The sequence below is a fragment of the Oryza glaberrima genome, chromosome 2 (assembly GCF_000147395.1).
Source record: "Oryza glaberrima chromosome 2, OglaRS2, whole genome shotgun sequence".
Classification (NCBI taxonomy): Eukaryota; Viridiplantae; Streptophyta; class Magnoliopsida; order Poales; family Poaceae; genus Oryza; species Oryza glaberrima.
This window is the reverse complement of record NC_068327.1, coordinates 9,823,956-9,847,824: the sequence shown is the minus strand read 5'-3', so window position 1 is coordinate 9,847,824 and position 23,869 is coordinate 9,823,956. Positions and strand designations below refer to the sequence as shown.

The window sequence follows — 23,869 nt, the reverse complement described above, 5'->3', positions numbered from 1 at the left end:
CGAGAAGACTAGCCACAACGGGACCCTCGACCCCAAGGTCACCGGTAACCTCATCGTATGCGTCAATCGTGCTACCCGCCTCGTGAAGTCTTGGTTAGGTGCTAGCAATGAGTGCATCTGTGTCGCGCGCTTCCACGCCATTGTGCCCGACAAAACCCATGTCGCGTGTGCTTGAAGAGCTCATTGGTGCCATCTTCTATCGCTCGCCGCTCATCTCCACTAGTCCACCGTCAAGTGCCAGCTCCGGGTTCTAGATCACCACCTTGTCATGTTCTAGATCTCTTGCGATGCAGGTACTACGTTCGGATGCTCTGAGCAGTTCTGGATCATAGACGGCGACCTTGTCTCCTTCCGAGCGAGCCACTCCCCTGGATGACAGTGGGGATTTTTCCCCACTAGCTGACGAGGGCTATAGGGTTAGATGCATGCGTAGGAGGGGGTGTTGAGGGGCACAACTGGCGACACGAAAGAGGTGGTGGCTTTGTTGGCACGGGGAGGGGACGACGTGGATGGGGTGGTCGGTGGCAGCCCATTGATATGGAGGAGACATGGAGAACAAATGGGGAAGTGAGGGAGAGAGGAGGAAGAAGGAGATGCCACTGACATGTGAACCCCACATATATTTTTTTTATTCTCTCCTTGTTGACTAGGATGTCACATCAGTAAAACTACCAATGCATATTACCATGGGACCTACTTTACACAGACTACACAGTTTTGAACACTTGGGGAGTAAAAGATTTCTAGTATTAGGGATTAGGGATATCGTATAGACTCGACGCAAAGTTAAGCGGCGGAAGTGGACTTATTTCCACGTATTACCACACAAGTGGATTTGGCCCACCTATTTTAGTCTACGAATTAGGCCCACGTAATAATTTGGCCCACTAAAGTTGGCCCATACCACCAAATAGCCCACCGGAATAGGCCTCTGATTCCTCGCCACCTACTAGTTCCCCCCCTTCCCCTCGGCCTCCACTTTCCTGCTCTATCTGCCCGCGTCGACCAGCGCCCAGGTCTCCACCTCCCGCTTCCCCGCGCCGCGAGAGCCACCGGCGCCGCCGTCCTCGCCCGCCGCATCCTCGCCGGTGAGCGCGCGCACGCGCATCCTCCTCCTCACCATTCCTTTCCTCTTCCTGCCTCAAACTCAGCTTCTCCGGTAGATCTGAGAGCTTCTCTCCTTTTTGGCTTAAACAGCAGCTTTGTTTCGAACGAAATTTGTTCAGCTGAGGCTCCATCCATGCCGCCCGTTAGGTCCGCACCAGTGGCTCCTCCTCCGCCTCCGCCGCCGCCGCAGCAGAAGAAGCCGGCGGTCCCGGTGTCGAGGCCGTGGCCGATGTCCTTCACACCGCACCCACCACCACCACCGCCACCGCCGTGAGAAATCTCCCTCTGGAATTGGGATTTTGTGGTTTTGCATGTTGGTTTGTTTCTACTTTTGGTATAGGAGATCAGTTTAGGTGCTTTGAATTCTTGTAGCTTGTGGTGTGTGTGTCCTTTTCCGAAGGAATGGGGTGATGCTGAAATATGTTCTGTTTAAACGTGTTGGTTACATTGAATCTTTAAGTCTCATGATTCGAATGTTATTGTAAGCAGCCAGTTGTTCGACTCATATGTGCTAACTCTGTCTTTTTTTTTCTAATAAGATTTACCTAACTCCGTGTCATTTTCATTGGTAAGATTGCCCGGCGTTCATTCCTTTATCTAAGAATGTTAGAAATGAGTAGTTGAGCTCAGATCGACCATTAGTGTCTGATATGGTGACTATATGCCAATGTCTATAAATGTGCATGCACATAAGCATGTTGGTGCTTGTGAAAAAACAAATGTGATTGTATTGGTAATGGGTTGTCACACTTTGCCCTAAGTGAGGATTGATGCCTAAGCATTTCTGGGGTGAAGTTCGATACATCGTGTTGAAAATTTGGGGATATTTTAAGACCTAACATAGACCATGTTATTTCATGTGTCTCCATTGTTTCATGTGCTTAATGAATAAATCTATCAAAATGCCTAATGGTAACTTACATATGCGATCAAGATTGAAAGAAATCTATTTCTGAGAGCTAGATCTTGCTCCACTACAATACATGGATGCTCTTCCTTTTTTGCCTTTCAGAAGAGAGTTGTTAGCCGTTCTGCTCTTTTGCTCTTAACTTATCCTAAACAACTGATTCATTGTCTATTTATTTTCGTTTCAGAACTGTAGTGAAATAATGTTAATTGTAGATCAACTAGTTAATTGATAACAAATTACCTTGAACTTTTCATAGAGTAAATGCACTTCCAAGTTGAAATCAAATTCATTAATATTTTCCAAGAAATGTATGTGTTTCTTTGCATTGATCTAGTGCATATGTTCATTTTGCTAACCAAGTCTAGTGCTCCACTTTTCCCAGGAAGCCAGCTGTTGAAGTAAAAAATGCCAGTCCAAAGAAAAGGAAACACTGTAACTGTAAAAACTCACGATGTTTGAAGCTGTGAGTATCTTCTTTTTTCTTTTGGGTGTAAAACTGTAAATGCAGTGTCATGTTTACAGCAAGGGAAAATATAGTGTTTTGAAATAGAGTACTGGATAACTTTTACATGTTATTTGCAAAAGGTAGGCTTCCAAGCAACTATTATCAATATGTATTCTCAGGTAAATGTTTAGTACCATCTTAAGAATCTCGAAACAGGTCAGTTATGATGGTCAATACCGGTAGGAGTTACGTTTGATTTTCCTTCATACAACATCATTAACGGTACCTAAATAGCTTCCTAAATGGTATGCCATGTACATTAGTGTGTGTAGTCAGTGGAAAGAGGAGTATAACTGTTGCGTTGTGTTCATAGTAGGGGATTAATGTTTCCTTTTTCTCTTGTGGTAATCTTATTTCCTTTGCAGTTTGAGTTTGATGCACTTGTCTGCTATTCTAATTATAATTGTCCCGTCTCTGTGTTTTATAATATTCAATTCTTCCTGATTGCTTTTTTTAAGGCACATTCTCCCTAGGCAGACTGCTAGCAAACAATAAGTGCAACGTACTGATGTTTGTTGTCAGCTGACTTTATGATGATGAAACACCATCATGCCCATTATGCTTATAACAAGCTCACTAGCTTGATATTTGTTTGTTAGGTATTGTGAGTGTTTTGCAGCACGTGTATATTGTGATGGATGCCATTGTTCACCATGTGGAAACAAGATTGAGAATGAAAACATAAGGAAGGAAGCTATTGAAACAATTCTCCTCCGTAATCCACTTGCATTTCAGCCCAAAATTGAAAATAGTCCAAATACTGTAACTGTTCGAAAGGTACTACTATTCGCCAATATAACTCTTTAATATGACATACTATCTACATCTATACCATGTTGTAACCTTAAACCAGTGCTCGTTTTCCCCTTCAGTAGTTATCCTGATCAAATCCAGAAATATAATTCCAAAACATGCATGAGCTGAATGAATTTTATATAGATGAAATGAAACAAATTCACCAACAGCTCTGCTTTATTTTTTTGGTACACACCTTTCATTATCTTGCTTCGGTTGTGACAAGGACTTAAAAATGGCCATGATAGTGTCCCTCTATTCCATTTTTATTTTGATAAATGAGTTTGCAATGTAAGTTTCAATGTGGTTTACTGGTATGGTTTTATGCATAATCTCATACACCTACCCCTGATTGCTCAATACAGTCAGCATCCAGAGCTTTCATGTCATATTGACATTATTCCCTGCTTTTTATAGTTTTTCATTTTTATTTTGAATTCACGCACTTTATTTTGTCCTTGAATTGAATGTACATTTCTACGCAGGCACAATGTAATTATGCTCTTCATTTCATTTACACTGCAATACTAAAATATTTCTTTACATGGTTTAAGTAAAATATAAAATACCAAAGTGATCTTGGATTTGTGGGTAATGTTATATAATTCTTAATGTTCCATTAGTACTAATTAATCCATTCATTTTTTTTTAATGTCCTCTTGTCCCATCTTTTAGCAGGATTCTGGAAATTAAACACTAAAAATGATTCTAACTCCAATGTTTAGGAATAATTTGTTATTTCCCCATTAAAATGCCAAGTCCGTTTTTTTTTTTTGACCTTGAGCTACATGTGTTTATACAGTCTTATGTGACTTTCAGGATAATTCTGAAGCAATACCTCCGATACCAAAGCACAATAAGGGCTGTCACTGCAGGAAGTCAGAGTGCTTAAAAAAGTACTGTGAATGCTTCCAAGCAAACATCCTATGCTCTAAGAACTGTAGATGTCAGGACTGTAAGAATTTTGAAGGAAGCGAAGAGCGAAAAGCTTTAGTTCAAATGAAAAATGCATCTGATAGAAATCACATTCAAGAAGCAGCTAACTTTGCTCTGAATGGTGCCACTGGATCTTTAGGATACAAAAGTTCTCCAGTGCGTAGGAAGAAATATCAAGAAAATTCCCTTGGAGAACAAATTTTGTCAGAAGCACAATTTCAACCGGTATGTTCTAATTGGTATGGCCAGCTGCAAGTTTTTGTGGACTAGAATTTGTTGTTACTGTTATGTGCTAGACTGACCATGCAGATGTTTCACAGCTTGCATCCTCTTGCACAGGATTTGGAGGGGATATTGCTAGCAATTACCAAAGCAAATCATCTGAAATGATCTATAGGTAAGCGGAACTATATTTATATTTTCTCAAAGGGAATAACTCAAGAACAGAAAAAAAAAGGTCTATGTACTCAGATAAGCCATTTTGAGGTTCTTAATTCTTTAGTTAACATAGGTTACAAGTGTCCCTTCTGGCCTTTTAGATAGTTCTACTATGCCAATGTGTAATCTAGTTTCAGTGTGTCATGAGCTTCCTGTAACTAGTGCCATTTCAGATGGCTCAGCCTAGTACTTTAATATTTTTGAAAGTCTTCATGGGTTTATCTCAAAGGTTATATGGCAGCATCATTTAGTTATACTAAAATATGTTATATAAGAGGTATACTCTACCGCTTACTGTCTCTTCTTTTGATGAAATATAATATTTTCTCAGGTCTCCACTAGCAAACACTATCCCTCTTATTGAAGTCAATGATCTTGTCAAGAATGCGTTGGTTGCGTGCAGAAAGGCACCAGAAGCATTCCTCACAAAAGCTGGTACAGAGTCCTGTCTTCTTTTTTATAGCTAAATTATTCAAAATAACCTAAATTTGAAAAATCATTTGTTCCGTGTGAACGTGTGCATCAGTATTAAGAGGTGCGATGACATTTAGATGACACTTTGCCGTTATACTCTATTAGATTGTTTGGATCATTTGATTTCATAAAACACAATTTGGTATATGTACTTTGGAAGTTATTTTCCCAAAATTTTTATTTTTACTAGGATAAGGAAACTCATTTCTTAAGAGTTATTCGATTAAGTGAATCTCATTTTGGAAAGCAGGAAACCCTGTTTTATAGGAATACAAAACTAGTACTTTGTGATTTTAGAAAAACACATGCAACTAGATCATGATTTCGTTTATAGTGCAGGCAGCATCTCCAGAACCTGGTGGTATCACACTAAATAACATCCCACAATTTCCTTTTCACAGCCACTGTTCATTTTCCATTCCAACTAGTTTTTTCATATTCTCATATGCTACCTACCATTGAATGAACTTTTGTATATCAAGTGCTTCATGGAAATAAGCTGATCAACCATGAAAAAAGATGTTCCATCGGTTATTTTTGTCAGAGCAAAGATATCCATGTAACATGTGAAAAAATAGTTGGCTCAACCATGCAGTAAGCCATGCTTCCATGGTAATTGGTTGAATACTGGCAGCTCCAGATTCTCGACCAACAAAGTGGTTCATCTGTATCAAAACATTGTTTTGGTATAGCAGATCATGGACATCAATACATCATGTTAATAGAAGAAAAACATAAAACTTGTTTTTTTTAACCACAAATTCATATATATATATTTGTATTTTTCTAGGACATAGCGCCTAAAAATTTGCAAATAGTTTGCTAATTGTTGTGGGCTTTGAACTACATTTTGCTTCTACGCCAGTCTACTTGAATAAGAACGCAGACGAAAATCAGGCACATGCACATATCAAAGCAAACATCCAACTGGCCATAAAGAGGCAAAAAAAAAAAAAGATAGCGTAAAATTTCCGTACAACAGAAAATGGAGCAAGGCTGTGCCAGCACTATGAGCTTCAGGATAAATAGAAGTCGATGTATAAAACTTATTATATATAGTACTATATCTTTATTAGAGACAAAATGGAATGTATGGCATACGTCTATCACACTCATGACTCATGAATGGACATGACTTTCGACATTGATATGGTGATTGTTGTCTCATAAGCAACTGTACCTCATACTAAATTTTGTATACCACTTGTAAAAGGAAAAGCTTATTTTGTAAGTTGTGTGTGATTAGGTTCACTGTAATTTTGTGCTCAAATCCAAATATTATTGCTCATATTTGCAGGCAATAAAGTGGAGATGCAAGCAGAGAAGCAATATCAGACAAATGATGAAATAAACAATGATAAGACCAAAGAGCAAAACTTGAAGGAAGCTTCTCTAAAGGACATCCAAAACAAGGCCTGTATAGATCGTCAGAACATTAATGGAACAGAGCCCCATCTAGCTAACTCTTTTAAAGATTCTAGGCCTGCATCACCAGGAACACAAGCACTAATGTGTGATGAAATGGATACTACATTCGGAAATGAGGATTATAGAAGTCCATTTGTGGTGCCTTCACGTGATCAGGATATTTCTGAGCTAAATGCTGATCAAGAAAGAATAGTATTGACAGGGCTGCGAGATTATCTTCGTGTGCTTATCACACGTGGAAATATAAACGGTGAGTGCAACTTGCTTACACTGTTATTGTGAATTTGTGATCCTAGATAGCACATCGTGTTCGGTTTGCTAAAATGTTAATTTCACACATACTTTGCCATGGCATAAGAGATCAAATATTATGATAAATTTAAAGACTATCAAATCTTTGAAAAAATAAGCAAAGCTTTCCTGGACAGTTAGAATATATGGACATTGACTTCAAAATTTCATTGATCACTATGGATGTTTATGATGAAACGCAGAAATATTGTTATAAAATAGCTCCATCTGAAAATTATATAAGGTTAATAATTTTCCATGATTGTATCTTCTTTTGTCGTTTTCGTATAGTCCTCACATATCAGTATATTACTAGAAAATAGCATTTCTAATTCTCTAGTGATTTTTTTTCTGCTTTTACCTTTATTATTGGAATGTGTTGGTTATTAGATCTGCAATATCTTTAATTTGATTGCCTTTCCAATAAATCTGAGAACCTAATGGTCGGTGCCACAGCAACCAAATTCTCGTTAGAGACAGCAATGGAATTGGATTCCCGGAGGCATCATGGAGCAACAACTGTTTTTTCCCAAGACAAATCTATGTCTTCCAGTTGTCCTGAAACCCTTGGAAATAATCAAACATCTATGTCAAATGATGAACAAAAGGAAAAAAGTGGAGGTTAAGTAGTAGTATTAGATACACACTGCACTGTAAATGATCACCTCTGTACATGGATGGATAAGATAGATAGTATAATCCTCGTTGCCTAATTTGGGCAACCGGCCTTTGTAGAATCGATCATTGTTCATTGAGTGTAGCAAAGCAACACTTTCACTGATGTATTGATCAATTCAATAAAATGTCAATTGATTTTTTGGGTCTTCGAAATTGTCTTTCTGGGAATTGTGAAAAGCCGTTGTCACTAGTGTCGATGGGGGATACCCGTAGACCGGATATAGAGGGTATTGGGGTCCGTTGGAACGAGAATTTACGTAATACGACATCAAACAAACAAAAGGCGAGGATTATACTGGTTCAGGCCTCTTGATAGGTAATAGTTCTAATCCAGTTGGTATGGGATTATATGATGGAAACCACAGATTACAAAGGGAATAACAGAACTTGATGATACCGACGAGACCGTAGTCGAGTTGGTCCGACTAGATCTCCTAGTGACTTGGGTCCTGTAGGCTCCGACTCCGTAGGCTGTGGTGGGTATGTTGGCGGTGATATTCGATGCTTTAGGTCCTGCCTAGGGGGTCCCTTTTATACCGCGGGTCAGTTGATCTCCAAGTAGGACTCGGAGATATCGGACCCCTCACGATATGATAAAGACCTAGTATTGTCCGAGTAGAACTCTTTCCATCCGTAGATACCATATATATCACCTGATAGATTTTCTTAATGTATACGGAAACTATCCGTATACGCGCGGGTATACCGTATCTGTATACAACGTACATCCAAGGATAGAGGGTATACCTTATCCGTAACCCTGACAGTAGCCCCCGACTTCTGCTTAAATGAGCTCATGTCATCGATTGCGACTTCTGATGTCGGAATTGTTGTCGTTCTCATCTGGTCGATCTCGGTGTGAAAACCGTAGAGACGAAGAGCCATCGACAACACCGCATGAAGTTCAACGGTCATGAGTGAATTTAAATTGAAGTCTAAAAACTGCCGCGCAATGGACCCAGGATTTTCCAATGGCAATCTCTCTCCTTTCCTTGAGATACGCACCGTCGGAAGTGCGCCTATTTAAAGGGATTTTGGGAATCCATTTGAAGTCTGTTTGCCAAAAACTCTCCTGCTTCCTAGCGCTCTTCGTCTTCTCCGCTTCCCGCAAAGAAAACGCTAGCTCATTTCCTCCGTCTTGTTCTCCGGCGATCCTCCGGCGGCGATGGATCTTGAAAAGTCTACCTCCACCATCGCGTCCATGAAGAAGCTACAAGACGACGGTGCCCTCCCTGGTCGGGGGACCATGCAGAGGGAGGCAGGAGGTATAGAACCTGAACCCATCTTGGGCCGCATGGTTATGGTCGAGGATTATATTTCTTGCGGTTTTATTCCTCTGCCTTCCGAGTTTCTTCTTCTTGTCTTGAACTTCTATGCTCTTTCTTTGCTTCACTTGAACCCCAACTCCATCGCATTCCTTAGCATCTTTTCTCATCTTTGGAGGCCTACATTGGGGTAGATGTTGGCGGGTGTTAAATGTCAATTCTATACCGCCAACATCTGCATAAAGATCAGATAATAAAACATCCAACATAGTGATAGGTGCTTAATCTCACATATTCCACAAGTGTTGGTGTATATTTGTATGCAGATGATAAACCCCGGTGTTGGGAGAAAAATCGGACTAAAGTGAGGAGAATTATGCATCCTTACAAGGAGGGGTTGTGAACTTCATTAAAACATTAGTGAATCAACCCAAAACTCCGAGAAATGGATAGAGGAGAGCCCAGGGAGTCCACCGACTGAAGGTGTCACGCCCTGAAGTTTCCCCCTTTTCTTGCTAAAAAAAATTGGTTAAATAAATTGCTCGAAGAAATTGTTTAATTAACCTAGAGTTGAATCCCTAATTAATCAATGCAATTAATAATCGGAAATGGCGTGGTGGAATTTTTTTTGAGTTCCCCATGTTGCAATATATTAACAGGATTTTTAGTGGAATTTTTAGAGCCTTGGAAATAATTTTAACCAATTAAAAATGAGCAAGTGCAATATTTAACCCCCAGGAAATCCTTTTTCCATTTCCTCCTTTTTCTTTTCTTTCTTTTTCTTTGTTGGGCCGTCGGCCCAACCTCCCTCCCACGCGCCCTCCTTGCTGGGCCGGCCCGCTCCTCCCCTCTCCTCCCCTAAGTTCTCCCTCCCTCCCTCTCTCTCAAGCGCCGATAGGTGGGCCCTACCTGTCGGTCATCCCTAACCTCCCGCCGCCCTCGCCCCAGCGGCAACCGCCGCCGCCTGCTCCAGCCGCCCACGTCGTCCGCCTCCTCCGCGCCCACTCCGCGCCCCGCGCTTGCGCCCACGTCGCCACCCACCTCCTCCACCTCTCCCGTGCGCGCACGCCCGTTTAGAGGCCGGGATTCGGTTTGAATCCCGTCTCTCCTATCTCTCTCTCTTCCTCCCCACTCCCCCACGTCGCTGCCGCAATAGGGGCCATCCCCGGCCACGTCCACCCCTCCCTCACCCATAAAAACACTCCCCCAAACCTCCTCTCCCATTTCCCTCACTCGCCGCGCCCTCCCGTGCTTCCTATCGTCGCCGCGCCGCTCTCCCGAGCTCCGCCGCTCACCGCCGCATTTCAGCCGCGCACCACCGCCGCTAGAGCCGCCGCCGCCGCTAGCTTTGTCATCGCGCGGGTCATCTCGGCCACCGCCTCGCGTCGCTGGAACCCCATCGGAACCCTATCTCCCTCGCGAGCCGGTGAGATATCCATCCCCCTCCGTCTCCGGTCAACAATGGTGGCCGCCGTGGTCACTTACCCCACCCCTAACCCATCTTTGCTCTCTCCTAGGGTGCCACCGCCGCCCGTCCGCGCCTCGGCATTGCCGATCGTCGCCGCCACCCTCGTTTTCCCCGCCGGTTGCCGCTGCCCCCTCTGGTGAGGACTCCCTCCCCTCCTTCTCTCTCCCTTCCCGCGTGCGCCGCCGCCGTTGGCCGCGCCGCCGCTCCGGCCGTGCGCCGGTCGCCGCCGCCTCGCCGTTCGCCGGTCGCCGCCGGTGGCCGCGCGCCGCCGCTGCCACACCATGGCCGGCCGGCTTGAGTCGTGCCGAGCCGCCAACCGCGCCTTCTTTCCGCCTTGTGCCGCTGCCCGTGGGGCCTGCGTGCCGGCGCCCCCTCCCTCTCTCTTGAGCCGCTGACATGCGGGGCCTGCTTGCCGGTGCCCCCCCTTGCTGACGTCAGCCCTGGGGATTTATTGCGCAATAAATTGATTAAGGACTTTTCTTTGTTAGTAAAAACACAGATTATCTTCTAAAATTCATAAGTAATTCATCCGAGGTCCGTTTAAGTCCATTCAAGTCTCAGTAAATTCATAAAAATCCCTAGAATCCATTAAAAATGGTTTTGTTCCCCCTGGTTCGGCCGAACCCCCCTGATCACCGTTGATCCTGGGGTTTGGCGTGGATGCTCCAGATGCTCTCCCAATGACGGTTGCGGGGCAGTTCGGATATTTCCCCTTCACTAACCGTCATACCTACCTCTATATAAAGGCTTCACTCCCTCACTTTACACATACACTTCCAAGCTTGAGCTGAATTATAAGAGTCCTCCCTGTCCGGCTACATAGTAGAGCGACATCTAGGAACAACGGGTTACCAATGCCTGAAGTATTGCGTTAGGATTAAAATTAAGCTTTCCCTAGACATTGTTTCTCACTAGTCAATCCTCTCTATCCTGGCCTATCATTTGCTTGGTGTCTTTGGATGAATTGGAGGAAGCTCTGATCACACACGTTCTCTTGGATTCGATACCCTTGGAATACTCCGTAGGGGAAGTGCTACATCGGTATATCCATGCGCTTGCGAATTTTATCTGTAATCGTATCAAATACCAACAGTAGAGCCCTTCCTTGATCTCTTCTGCTTTTACTATGAGTTGCGTTGGATGGAACCCAACAGGGTATCTGGATGCGTTGGATTCCGACTTCGGGATCGTCTGAAGTCGCGTTACATCCCCTTCCAATGCCCCTCTTCTCGCAGCAAGTGGCGAGCGAGATGGTTCTATCTTTAGATAGAGAACTCGGATCCCGTCCTTGTTGTCCCTGAAGAACAGCCAAACAAAATCCCAGAGTGGACCACCAAACCTGCCCTGACTCCCTCCCTCTAATCTTTCATCGACATCATTGATGATCTCCGAAAACGGGGGTTGTCGGTGTACGAAGTCGCTGCCAACTTCGTAGGTAGGCGGATTCAACCGCTGCAGGCCCGTGCCCATCCGGCCTTTGATTACTCTAGGCCAGAGGACACGACCCGGGTCTCTCCTCGGGGTATTTTTTTCTCGTATTTCTAATTTTGTTCCGAGTGCATCCGTTTCTCCTGACTTATCGAGTTCTCGTTCTCGATTTACAGGTCTGGACAGTGACACCGTGGGACGCCGTGTCGGACAGGTGATGATCAGCGCCCCCTCAGCGGCGGACGACACCCCCGTCTCTCTTTGCGAGAAGAACCCGGCCGAACGCGTCGCTGCAATTAATGTGAGTGTACTCGATGATTCCTTTACATCTTTCTTCTCGAGATCGCGTTGTGACTTCACGTTGTGCAGGCTCTCCCTCTGACGGACGTCATCGGGCCACTCGTGGACCACCAGGCGGCAGCGTCGTTGAAGGAAAGCGTCGCCAAGGAGGCGTCTGACATTGCTGTTGCTGCCACCACGAGTGGCAGCAATGTTCCAAAGAGGGGAAGGAAATTCTCCTTCGTACTTAGGACCCGTCGGAAAGCGACGAACTCTGCGGTAAGCCTCTCTCTCGTTCTTTAGCGCGTAGTCGGAACGACTTGACCTCACCCCATTTCATCTTACTCAGGACTCGGACGCGTCCCCTCCGCCTCAGCGAAGGCAGAGGTTCGTGACGATCGGCGAGAAGTAAGTAAACGTTCTTGAGGTCTTTTCATTCTCGAAGTTTTGATCGCCTAGCCTCATGAAGAGAAGGCAAATATTCGCAGGATGGCGCAGGCGAAGGTGGCGCAAGGCAGGACTGATGCTGCTTCCAGCGCGTCCCCTACGGCAACCTCGACAGGAGTCGTGGTTACCGCTAAGGACCAGGAGGTGACGCCGAGTAGCCCCGTCGTCAGCCTCGTGCCTACCCGGAGCCTGTCCACCGACACCCTCACCTGGGGGGAACTCCAAGCGGAGATGGAGCGCCTCCTCCAGGCCGGTGCTTGCGGCGTAGGTCGCGAGATCGAGGAGGCCAGGGCGGCGGCGTTGTCGGCAAACCAGCATGCCGACCAGCTGGCGCGCGACCTGGCGGAGGCCCACGAGGACCTCCAAAAGATGAGGGAGCTGGTGGCCGGCAATGTGATGCAGTGGCGCGGACTTGAGCACCGGATGTCAGAGCTCGAGGGCCACATGATCGACATCCGCGGTTCTCTGTGGACGTCGTTCACCAGCCTGCACTAACTTGTCGGGGAGTGCGGTGTCATGACTACTATCCCGGCGTACCCCGATGAGTTCTCGCTGACGTCGTCGCTCGCGGAGCTGACTACGGCGATGGAGGAGATCCCCTCCAAGCACGTGACCAGGATCGGCGAGGAGAACGTCTAACGGCATCTACACCGGGGCATGCCACGTCCTTGCGTGCATGAGGCTGGCGCATCCCGATCTAGACCTTAAGAGGGCTTTGGATCGGGGGGCCGCCGATGACGCACGCAAGATTACGATGGAAGAAGTCGGTGACTTGGGGGAGTCCATCCTCCCCCTTTTTGAAGAGTAGGATATCTTCATGCTGTAAAACTATTTGTGGATCCAAATTGCTCTTATCTGAACAGCTGTTTCCCTTGTTTTCTTAGCATGTGATTCCGAGTACTTTGTTGTCGTTGTAGAGATGTTGATATCGAGGATATCCAGCAGCACGGGCAGCCCGATATGCCGGCGATTGTTCCAGCGCTTACGCTCGAGCCGTTCGTGCCGCGGGAGGAGATCAGTCAAAGCCCGTCCGCGGAGGCGAATATGGCAATGACGTCCCAAGGTTTGTGTCTTGGTCTCCTTCACTCCTTGTGTTCGGATTGACTTAATTAGCCGTGTTCTCGGAAGAGAAGAGTAGCTTGACTTAGTCCTTTCCGTGGCGGGCAGACTTCGAGAACACGTTGGCTGACCGAGATCGTCGAATCCAATATTGGAAGATGAAGCTCGAGGTGGCCGAACTCGAGAAAACCATGGTGGAGGTGAAGAAGGACCAGGACGTGGAGGCTCTTCGAGGTCGCGAGGTGTGGTTCAACTCGTATCTCAAGAGTTGCTGCACGACGATGGCGAGGGTTTGCAAGGAGCTCCGAGTTCCCCGCGGAGATCCCGAGGAGTCGGCGGCTGGTTATATCTCGTAGTTGAATGGGGCCTGCGCACAGCTCGAAGGGATTGGCAAGCGCATCGACGAGGCCCTGAAGCAGAAGTGTCGTCAAGCAAGCCGCTACGCCGGAGGACATGTGCTGGCCTGCATCCGAGATCACCGCCCGCAGCTGTACCTCGAGTTCCTTCGTGAAGGGTTCTCGCGTTCTCGGAGGACACCCGCGGAGATCAACGGCCTTGCACAGTCGATGGCGCCGCTCGCCGAGAAGGTTTTTCGCTCCATGGATTGGCGTTGGCCGTCCTGGTAGTATTTGTATCCTGTAGAAAAACATCTTAAGAAAGCATGTAATATACTTTGAAGTATTTATGACTTGTAAGAAATACTTGTAAAATAGAAAAGGAATCTATCTAAGTTTTCTTACTCTGGGTATGTTGTGTATGAGTGTTTTCTTACTTTACGACTTCGATCAGTCACCTGAGCCATACACTCTCCCTAGCCCCCAGCCTTGTCGTCAGAGAATCGTTCTCGGAGGATAAGGCTCTTGGACCCTTGACCTGCCTTGGTTGAAAAAGTACTGACCCTAGCCCCCAGCCGTGAAGTTAGAAAACTCAATTTCCGATTACACGGCTTGGTTAATACGCACGGTGAGAACTCTTATATGACCAGATCTTATATGGTCGTTTGTCTCTGCATGATCCGACAATGCCTTATCTGCTCTGGGCGTCCCCAGCCGAAGTTCTCTTAGGTTTCTCAGAGGCCTTGCCAGAACGACACCTAGAGTTGAGACTAGTTTTTTTTTTTCTGTCCATAATAATCATGAAAACATTGTACTGATATACTGCCATGGAAACATCAGCGGAGCAGAGAAACTGCTATTATATGTGTACAAGTAAACGTATCGTTTACATATTGACACCAAGTCAAGTGGAGCAGAGAAGGATTTGGATCAGATAGCGTTTTGTGTTACAATGATGCCAAGCTATATATTAGAGCAACAAACAGATGTAAGATGCAATGTACGGTGTATCATCATTCACCTAAGTATGCTTCCAGGCATCGTGGGCAATGCGTTCAAATGATGTTATCATTATACTTTTTATTTGAAACAGGTAGATTATATTAAATAATAACATAGATTACGTTATTCGAGAAAAAAAAACATAGTTACAAGTTTACAGCCACAAATAGGAAAAAAAAATGTCAAAGTAGACTGGGTGTGTTTGCAAGGAGGGGAAATAAGTAGACTGTAAAACCATGTAAACCATTAGCTTATGATTTATTGAGTAATGACTATTAATTATTTTAAACTTGAAAAATATATTAATATAATTATTTAAAAGCAATAGACTATTTTAAAAAATACATCATTTAGCAGTATAGAAAACGTGAGCGTGGAAAACGAGGACTTTATCCCTCTTGTGCTTGAAATTGTCAACCGAATCCTAGGGGGGGGGGGGGCGTCTACGGATCGGACGTCCGATCTTTTAGGAGAAATCGGACGCCCACCCCAGTCTCCGTCAGCGCATGCAGACGCAGCCTGCATGCATGCAAACTAATTTAGCCTGCCCGCACAGAATAATGTATACTAGTAACTGTTAGGGTGGTTAAAGTTTTTAAGAAAGAATGTTCTAATTAACTACAACATTAGATCTATACATAGTGAAACATTGTAAGTACACTAGATGAAACATTTTTTGTGAAACAAAAAATAAAACGAAATCCCTTAATAGATGGTTTCCGAAATATGTGGGTGATTTGTTGCAATGCGACGCGTTTCATAATATCAAAATCCACTACAACATTTAATCCGTACATAGTGAAACATCATGAGTACACTAGCTGAAACATTATAAAACTACTGGTTGAAACATCAAAAGAGACCATATGCAACATTAAAAAAATCAATAAAAAAACTAAAATATTTTTTTTCAAAATATAATCATGTGTGGTCTTGTTGTAAAGATTTAACTGTAACGAATTTAGTGCTGCAATCAGATCGTAGATTAGATAAATAGTTTACGAGAAAAAAATCTTTTGAAGAAATGAGAGATGTGAGCATATGGGTGAAAGATTCTTTGAATGTAATGACAGACACATGCATATCGATTTTTCTCCCCTTCCGTCGGACGCCCGACACCCAGCATTATCCTAAGGGGCTCCATATCTTTAAAATGCCTACGAGCAAATGTGCACAGCCACATTGATCAACTCCGAGACGCGTAAAAACAGAAGAACACATATCGGCGGATCGGCCATCATCTTCGTTCTTATGATGGAACAACAAAATTATGTCATTGAACAAGTCGGTGACCCAAATCTCACAGTTAGCGCTGCCGATTCAATCGATAACCCAACAGATAAACCATACTATACGTCTTTCATAGTTTCATTGGTGACCATCTGGCCGTGGCTGGTGATTTTAGTCTATCCGGAGTCGTCGCCTACAATGGAATTTCACGTCGAAATCATGTACAGCACAGATGTAGGAGTACTGCTACATTTTTCAAGAATGTGCGTGTCGTTTTGCAATGCCGTGGAGACCAGTTCAGCGAATTAGTCAGCAAGTGTAAGTGATTGTGAAAATGATGGAACTAATGTCCGTACATATGAGTACTTGCATATAATTGTTACTCCATCTCTGTTTTTCTGCTCTACCATGATGATTTAATTTTAAAATGAAGTCCTTTTTTTTAGTTACGGCATGTTCATTTGCCATGTGCAATTTATGTTAGAGAGGTGGTCAAAGTAGAATACTTGTTGATATTAATTAGAATATAGTACTTGCTTACAAAAATTGTCGCAACGATTCTATAGGTTCTAGTGATTTAGTCCTATGGCTACACACTATGTAGATGGCGGCATTACTGTTGTCATTAATGCATGTCAACTTTGCTGCAACCTAACAATGCCGTGGCATGACAAGGTTGAAAAATATCTAGTCTTTTGTAAAAGAAAAATAAACTTGGTATGCCCACATAACCATTTCATCAATTACTTTTATTATCTACACACACACACAAAAAGAAATACTATTAAGAGCGTATGCAATTTCTCTGTTCTTTCTTTATTACAGATCTGTTCATGCATACCAGAAGACACAGGAGCACTGCAGTGGAGTCGCCGGTGCCTTGTGTGGTCTTTGTGCAAATGCATGACATGCATTTGTTGGAACTTGGAAGGTTATGAGCAAATTTGATCCGAATGTTTTTGTCTCTGTCCACCATTGCATCGAAATTATTGCTGCAAGACGTGTGGAAGCACCCAAGAAGAATTCTGCAGCATGTTCTCACTTGCCGTGCTGTTTGGTCATGTACTCACGTCCATTTCAAAGAAATAACTTTTAATGCTTTTAGAAAACTTATCATGTTTATAGCCTAAAAGAAATTAATTTCGAATTGCCTGTGTAATTCTTTCGTGTTACACAATACTTTGAGATGTAAGATCTGGCTGCTCTGCTTGACGGAGATGAGATAGAGTTGGAAATGAGGGCATCTTGCTAATTGTATTACTCCCTCCGTTCCATAACATAAGGCACAACTATTTTTTTAAAATGTTTCATAATATAATGCATACATGAATGCATACCATTAATTAGCACTTCTTTCCCACTAAATTATTATTATTTTAGTCCTCCATCCTCAATATCTTAAATTCTATTAGATGCATACATTATATTTATAATTAGAGTGATTCAAACTATAAGATGATAATAATTATTTCTCGGTTTTTAAATTGAGGGTGGTTGAGCCTTATATTTTGAAATGGAGGGAGTATTAGTAAAAACAGTTTTACTAATTAGAAGCAATAACATATTCTTGCACAACGAACTAATGGTATGTTCAGATTGTAGCCAAAATAAACCTTACCAAAATTTTGGCAAGATGGCAATATTGCTAAAATTTTGGCAGGATTTCTTATGTATTTACCAAATTTGGCAACAAACTAAACGTGACATTTTTTTTGGCAATTTTACCAAAAAATGATATGGTTGGAAATGACATCAATTTGAACAGCCCCTAAGTCTTGGATATAAAAGGGATAGACGCCAATTCAATGGAAAATAAGGGGGTGTTTAGATCCACCGGCAATTTTTTTTGCCCCGTCACATCGAACGTTTGAATACATGTACAGAGTATTAAATATTGATAAAAAAACTAATTACACAGTTTGCGTGTAAATTGCGAGACGAATCTTTTAAACCTAATTGCGCCATGATTTGACAATGTGGTGCTACAGTAAATATTTGCTAATGACAGATTAATTAGGCTTAATAAATTCATCTCGCGGTTTACAGGCGGATTATATAATTTGTTTTGTTATTAGTCTACGTTTAATACTTCAAATATGTATCAGTATATCTGATGTGTCCCAGCAAAATTTTTTTTCCCGTGGAACTAAACACAGCCTAAATACTACTACCTTCATTCTCCAAAGAATAATATTCTAGACATCGATACAATCCCTCAATCTCTATCAGGCATGTTTTATCTCTTTTTTTCACAAGCTATGGTGTTCGTTTCTGCTAAAGATGAAGATGAAGCTAGGAAAAAAACAAGAAAGTCATTAGCACAAAATTAATTAAGTTTTAATTGTTACAATCTTGAATAATGGATTTATCTGATATTTCAAAATAACTTCTCTAGAAAAAGTTTTCGTATTGAACACATCATTTAGTACTTAAAAAAATGTGCTAACGGAAAACGAGATAAAATCTAAATCTTCATGAGAAGAACATAAAATGTGAAGAATGTAACCTGTGAAGGAGTTCTTCAAAGAAATCTATTAATATTATTGAGGTTTGACCGCACATATCTTAGGATTTTTTTTTCTTTTCAGAATAAAGGTACAACAACTTGATATTGCACAATAGACCTTTGCTTACACCGAAATAGCTATTCTTATGACTCACATCTGACTCAACTAGTTGTTTAGACACATCTGCTATTTTCCTGGGTCCATATGGAAAGAAGCCAAGCGCAAGGATTAGTGGATGAGGCGAGGTCAGATGCTAAAGTCATGCTCGTGAATAGTAATAATCAAAATGAAGGCAGCATCAGAAAATGAAGGCTTTGTCTGTGCCATTAAGGCTTGAGCTTAGAGCATCTACATTTGTAAAAAAAAGAAGAAGCTAACATTAAACAATAAATGTTGCAACAATTAATACAACATATTTACTATTGTGGACCATAAGACGTGATCACAAGGCAATAAATATATTTTTTTTATTACTAGCACATATACTAGTGCATTGCAACGGGACAAAAAAAGAATGCTTGAAGATTAAGTTTTTTACGCAAAGCGAGGTGGTATTAACGTATGATTGATTGAGTTTTAATTATTACAAACTTAAAAAATAAATTAATATGATATTTTAAAGCAACTTTCATATAGAAAGTTTTCACACAAACCGCACCATTTAGCAGTTTGAAAAGCGTGCCACGAAAATCTTAATCTTTATCCAACTTTTGTCAGAGAAAAGAACGGGACCTGAGTTGAGAAGATAAACATGGTTCTCGACAGATGGAGTGAGGTGTTGGTATGAAAGAGATGAGTGATCGTTCTAAAAAAATACCTAAGAGTTTCACATGCAAGCAGAGTTTATAGAGGTGACTACAGATCGGATGTCTGAATTTTTAGCTAAAAATCGGACGCCCATCTCAACCTCCGCCAACACATGCAGACACACCAGGACTAGGTGCAGTCCACTGCAAGTATCAGAAACCATGCATCCATACTAGAAAACAAAAGTTAGGTTGGTTTAAGTTTCTTTGAGCAAACTTTAAACTTTTTTTTCTTAAATTACTTCTCTAATTCATGATTCGATTGCACCACTAAATTCATTGCAATATAAAATTTTAAAACACGATCAAACATGGCTATAATCCAATGAAAAATATTTAGCTTTATTCATGAATTTTTTTAAATGTTGCACCTATTACATTTAAATGTTTCAGCTAGTATTCATAAGATGTTTCACTATTTAATTTGCAAATTTTGCACCTATTATATTTAAATCTTTCAGCTAGTATTCATTCGATGTTTCACTATTTGATTTGCAAATGTTGCACATGGTGTTCTTGGAATGTTTTAGCAAGTATTTTATAATGTTTTAATAATTATAGTTTAGTGTTCATATGTGATATAAAAATATTTCAACAACATCATGTTTTTATAAATATATTGTATCTCTGATATGATTTTTTTTTGTTTTACTCATTAGGACTCAGTGTTTCATATAAGTGGTTGCTAGTGTTGCAGCCCATATTTTTAAATGTTGTATTTCTCTGAAACATTTTATAGAGTGAACTGAAACAAACTTTTGTAAGGGGTAAAACATCGTTTGATTTTTTATCAAAATATAATCGTGTGAATACAATGATGTAATCATATGTTGTCACGCCCAGAATTTCTATCCAAAATTCCAAAACGCTTACATGTGTGTGAACCCTCGTCCAGGAATCAGCCGAGGCACACAATAACAAATTGATAATAGAGTACAATTATTACTCTAATTAATAAGCGAATAAAATGTCATTACAGAGGTAGATAGTTGCTCTCAATCAATAAAGATCTAAGCAGCGGAAAAAAATAAGATAAACGGCGTAGACGACTCCACTCCACAGGCAGCTTGACCGAGGCTACATCTAATCCTCCACACCATCAGCATCACTGTAGAACTCCTCCTCTGATGAATGATTGCAAGGTGAGTATATGACATACTCAGTAAGCCACGCAGCAAATATGCAAGTGCACGGGATAACAAAGGATGGCATAGTAGGGTTTCATTTGCATAAACAGCATTTAATAAACATTTCAGAATTTGATAAGACAGTTAAATAATAATTAAACAATATTAATCAAACGCTATACAACATACCCTGTTGCATAGGCCCAACCATTCTGAACAACCATCCCGGCTGCACAGTTCTATCTCCAAACCAGGAATTAAATATTCCAAACCAGGAGCTAATCAAATTATTACTAGTTATAGCATCTTTTATTATGATGAGAAGTGTGAGACTAATAACGAAAGACATTGTTAGACCCACCCATAACCGCGGGCACGGCTATTCGAATAGTTTTACTCTGGCCAGAGATGTACCACTATACCCACAAGACACAGCCCCACAACATGTCACCATGCGCCTCAATACCACCACGGTACCTCAGAAAGGAGCTGTGACAGTACCCCTCGCACAACACAATCCACCACAGCGCACCGTTCCTGGATCATAATCACCCCCTTATAAAACAAGGCATGGACTCCCCAGCGACCCCCGTAGGCTTATCTCCGCCACTTCTCAGTCTGGTGCCCCGCAATGAACCATGCTATACAAAAGGTAAAACCGTTGCCTACGCTGGCTTGTGGTTGGCACGGTTAATATTTCACAACCGAAACTCGTGAACCGGTCCTTAATTGTCATGAGCACGACCATCAAAACCATGTGTTCACAACCCACCATTATCAGGTTTTAGTTGGCAAATTAATTAATTAACCAATCACGATTGACCATCATGAGCTATCATTAAGCCATCATTAAATAATAGTGAATCATAAGTTATCCCATTAGTGTGCTAATGTTTCTAAGCATGGCTAAGCAATCATATCTAATATCTAGTTGAACCAATATATAAAGCTCAACTAGTCAAGTTATAATAACCCGAGGTATCAAGGAATAAAGTAATCAAGAACAAAAGGGCTATAACAAACAATAGGTTAATTCCACCCCATGACATTCGAAAATAAATGCAATAGTTGAATAGAAACAATAGCTTTAAACGGGATCAACATGCTGAAAGGGTTGTTTGGGATCTGTATGACTTGCCTTGCTGGCCTTGGAAGTCTTCAAATTCTTCTCCTGCGAACTCAGACTCTCCGGGAACGTCGGAATCTAAAGAGAAAAAAGCAAAATCACCAAAACAGCACATAAACAAGCATGAACAGTACATGTGGATATTTTTAACATGTAGATCTCAATTTTAGAAAAATTTAGAGACTTGAACCAACTAAATCCGAGCTAAGATGAATTAGTTATGAATTTTTAAAGATTAAATCGGATTAAAACACTTATATGGATTTTAATTGAATTATGACGCAATAATGAATTATTTTTGAAAAGGGAAAGGGAATTATTGCATCATCGGCTAGGGCTCACGGTGGACCGAGTGCACAGCGACGGTTCACGGGAACGGACGGCCGAGATTGATCCAACCAAAACGAACGGCCGAGATTGATCAGGTCTACCGCGGCTCACGGGAAACGACGATGATGATGTCAGCGGTGACGTCACCACCGGCGGCGGCTCGGCCTCGCGTGCTCGCCGGCGAACGACGGTGCGGCGGCGCAAATGGATGGCACCTACGGGTTGCGGGCATCGCGGCGAACTCACCGGTAACCAAAACGACTGTGGACGATGACCAGACGACGTCGGCGATGAGGAAGAAGCGGCGGCGCTCTTCGGCTTGATGACGGCGACGGTGTTCCGGCGGTTGACGGTGACGGCGAAGGGGTGGACGAGGACGGCAACGAGACGGCGATCACGACGGCGGCCTTCCCGAGCGGCGACGACGACTGGAGCGACGGCGGCGCACGACTGGAGCTACGGCGGCGCGAAGCTACACGGGGCTAGGGCGCTACGGACGGCGGCAAACGAAGGCGAGGGTGGCGGCGGGTAGCGGCGGGCTTGGGGGTCAATTTATAGCGGCTAGGAGGCGGCGGCGAAGGCCCACGGCGGCCGGCGTCGGCGATGGAAAGATTAGGGTTCGGGGAGTGAGATGAATCCGATTCGAGATTGAATCCACGGATTTCCAAACGAAATTAGCCGACGATTCCATAAGAGAAAAGATAGAGGGGATCCCGGGGATCATTTCCTCTCTATTAATTTCATCGGAGACGGAAAGGGGCGGACGGATTTGGAAGGAGAGGGCGGCGGCGCGGCGCTAGGTCTCGGGCGGCAGGCGGCCAGAGGTAGACGACGACCTGACAGGCGGGCCCCACCTGTCAGCGTCCGAGGGCGCGCGCACGCGACGGCTGCGGGCGGACTGGGCCGGCTTGGGCCGGGGAGAGAGAGAGAAGGTTTTGGGCCGACTTTCGGCCCAAAGCCAAAAGAGGATTTTAAAAACCTTTTTCAATTTAAATTATTCATTAAATGCAATTCCATTTATTAAAAATACTTCCTTAGCTCAAATAAATCCCAGAAAAATCTAGGAATTATAGAATTAAGCAAAGTATTTAATGAAATTTTATCTGGCCCCATTTTATATTGGAATTTATTAATTAAAACTAGATCTTCTCTTCTAGGCTTTTAAAATCATTTCTAATAATTCCAATTAAACCATAATTTATATATTTAGGATTTTTAGGGTGTGACATATGTAGATTGGATAATTATTTTAGGAGAAAAAACATTTAAAGGCGGAGAAAAGGGTGTAGATGAGTAAAAAAAAATTATATGTGGACATGTATGAATGGACATGACATGACATGTGCAACAAACACTGTGAATGAGAAAAGAAATGATTTGGTGTTTCATATATGATATATCTGGAAGCGCGAAGGATTTGGTGTTTCAAAGCTAGGTCCAAGCTAACTGTTTAGTACGGATATAAAAAAAAAACAAGAATCTTGTCGATATGTAAAAAGTGTGTAGTATTATACATAATTGGAAACGGTCTTGTGCAGCGTGCTCATGCGAGGCGGTGTGCGAGGCAGCCGCGAGCGGGCAGTGCATGTGGCATCGAATGGACTCTGGCTGAATCAGAGGGGAAACTGTTTTGATCCCTCGAGGGGATGCCCCTCGTCGTTTGCATGTCACTCAAATAGTTATAAATTTTTTTTAAAAAAAATAAAAATGTATTAACATGTGATATATCACTCCACAAATATGCAAGTTTAAATTCAACTTCTATATCTCGCAATGAAAAAAACAAATTAAACTACAGCTAGTTAATGTATATTCACAGTCAAATTTGTTTTTTTCCATCTCGAGATGTAGAACAATAGAAGTTAAATTTGAACTTGTATGTTTGTGGAATAATATAT

The 23,869-nt window shown here is 42.6% G+C and overlaps 2 protein-coding genes across 2 annotated transcripts; both read left to right on the top strand.

Annotated features, from left to right (window-relative positions):
* Positions 1-905: 905 nt before the first annotated feature.
* On the top strand, positions 906-12,971 carry LOC127763987 (protein tesmin/TSO1-like CXC 6). Its single transcript, XM_052288790.1, has 12 exons — positions 906-1,088; positions 1,227-1,377; positions 2,400-2,480; positions 3,122-3,299; positions 4,137-4,478; positions 4,574-4,650; positions 5,023-5,126; positions 6,463-6,843; positions 11,900-12,024; positions 12,093-12,281; positions 12,352-12,410; positions 12,491-12,971. Exons 2-12 carry the CDS (start codon positions 1,241-1,243, stop codon positions 12,942-12,944), a joined length of 2,127 nt encoding a protein of 708 aa, XP_052144750.1. The 5' UTR covers positions 906-1,088; positions 1,227-1,240; the 3' UTR covers positions 12,945-12,971.
* A 412-nt stretch (positions 12,972-13,383) lies between these two features.
* LOC127763988 (uncharacterized) lies at positions 13,384-13,876 on the top strand. The gene is made up of 2 exons (XM_052288791.1): positions 13,384-13,512; positions 13,617-13,876. The coding sequence occupies exons 1-2, from the start codon at positions 13,410-13,412 to the stop codon at positions 13,862-13,864; spliced, it is 351 nt and encodes a 116-aa protein (XP_052144751.1). The 5' UTR covers positions 13,384-13,409; the 3' UTR covers positions 13,865-13,876.
* The last annotated feature ends 9,993 nt before the right edge of the window (positions 13,877-23,869 follow it).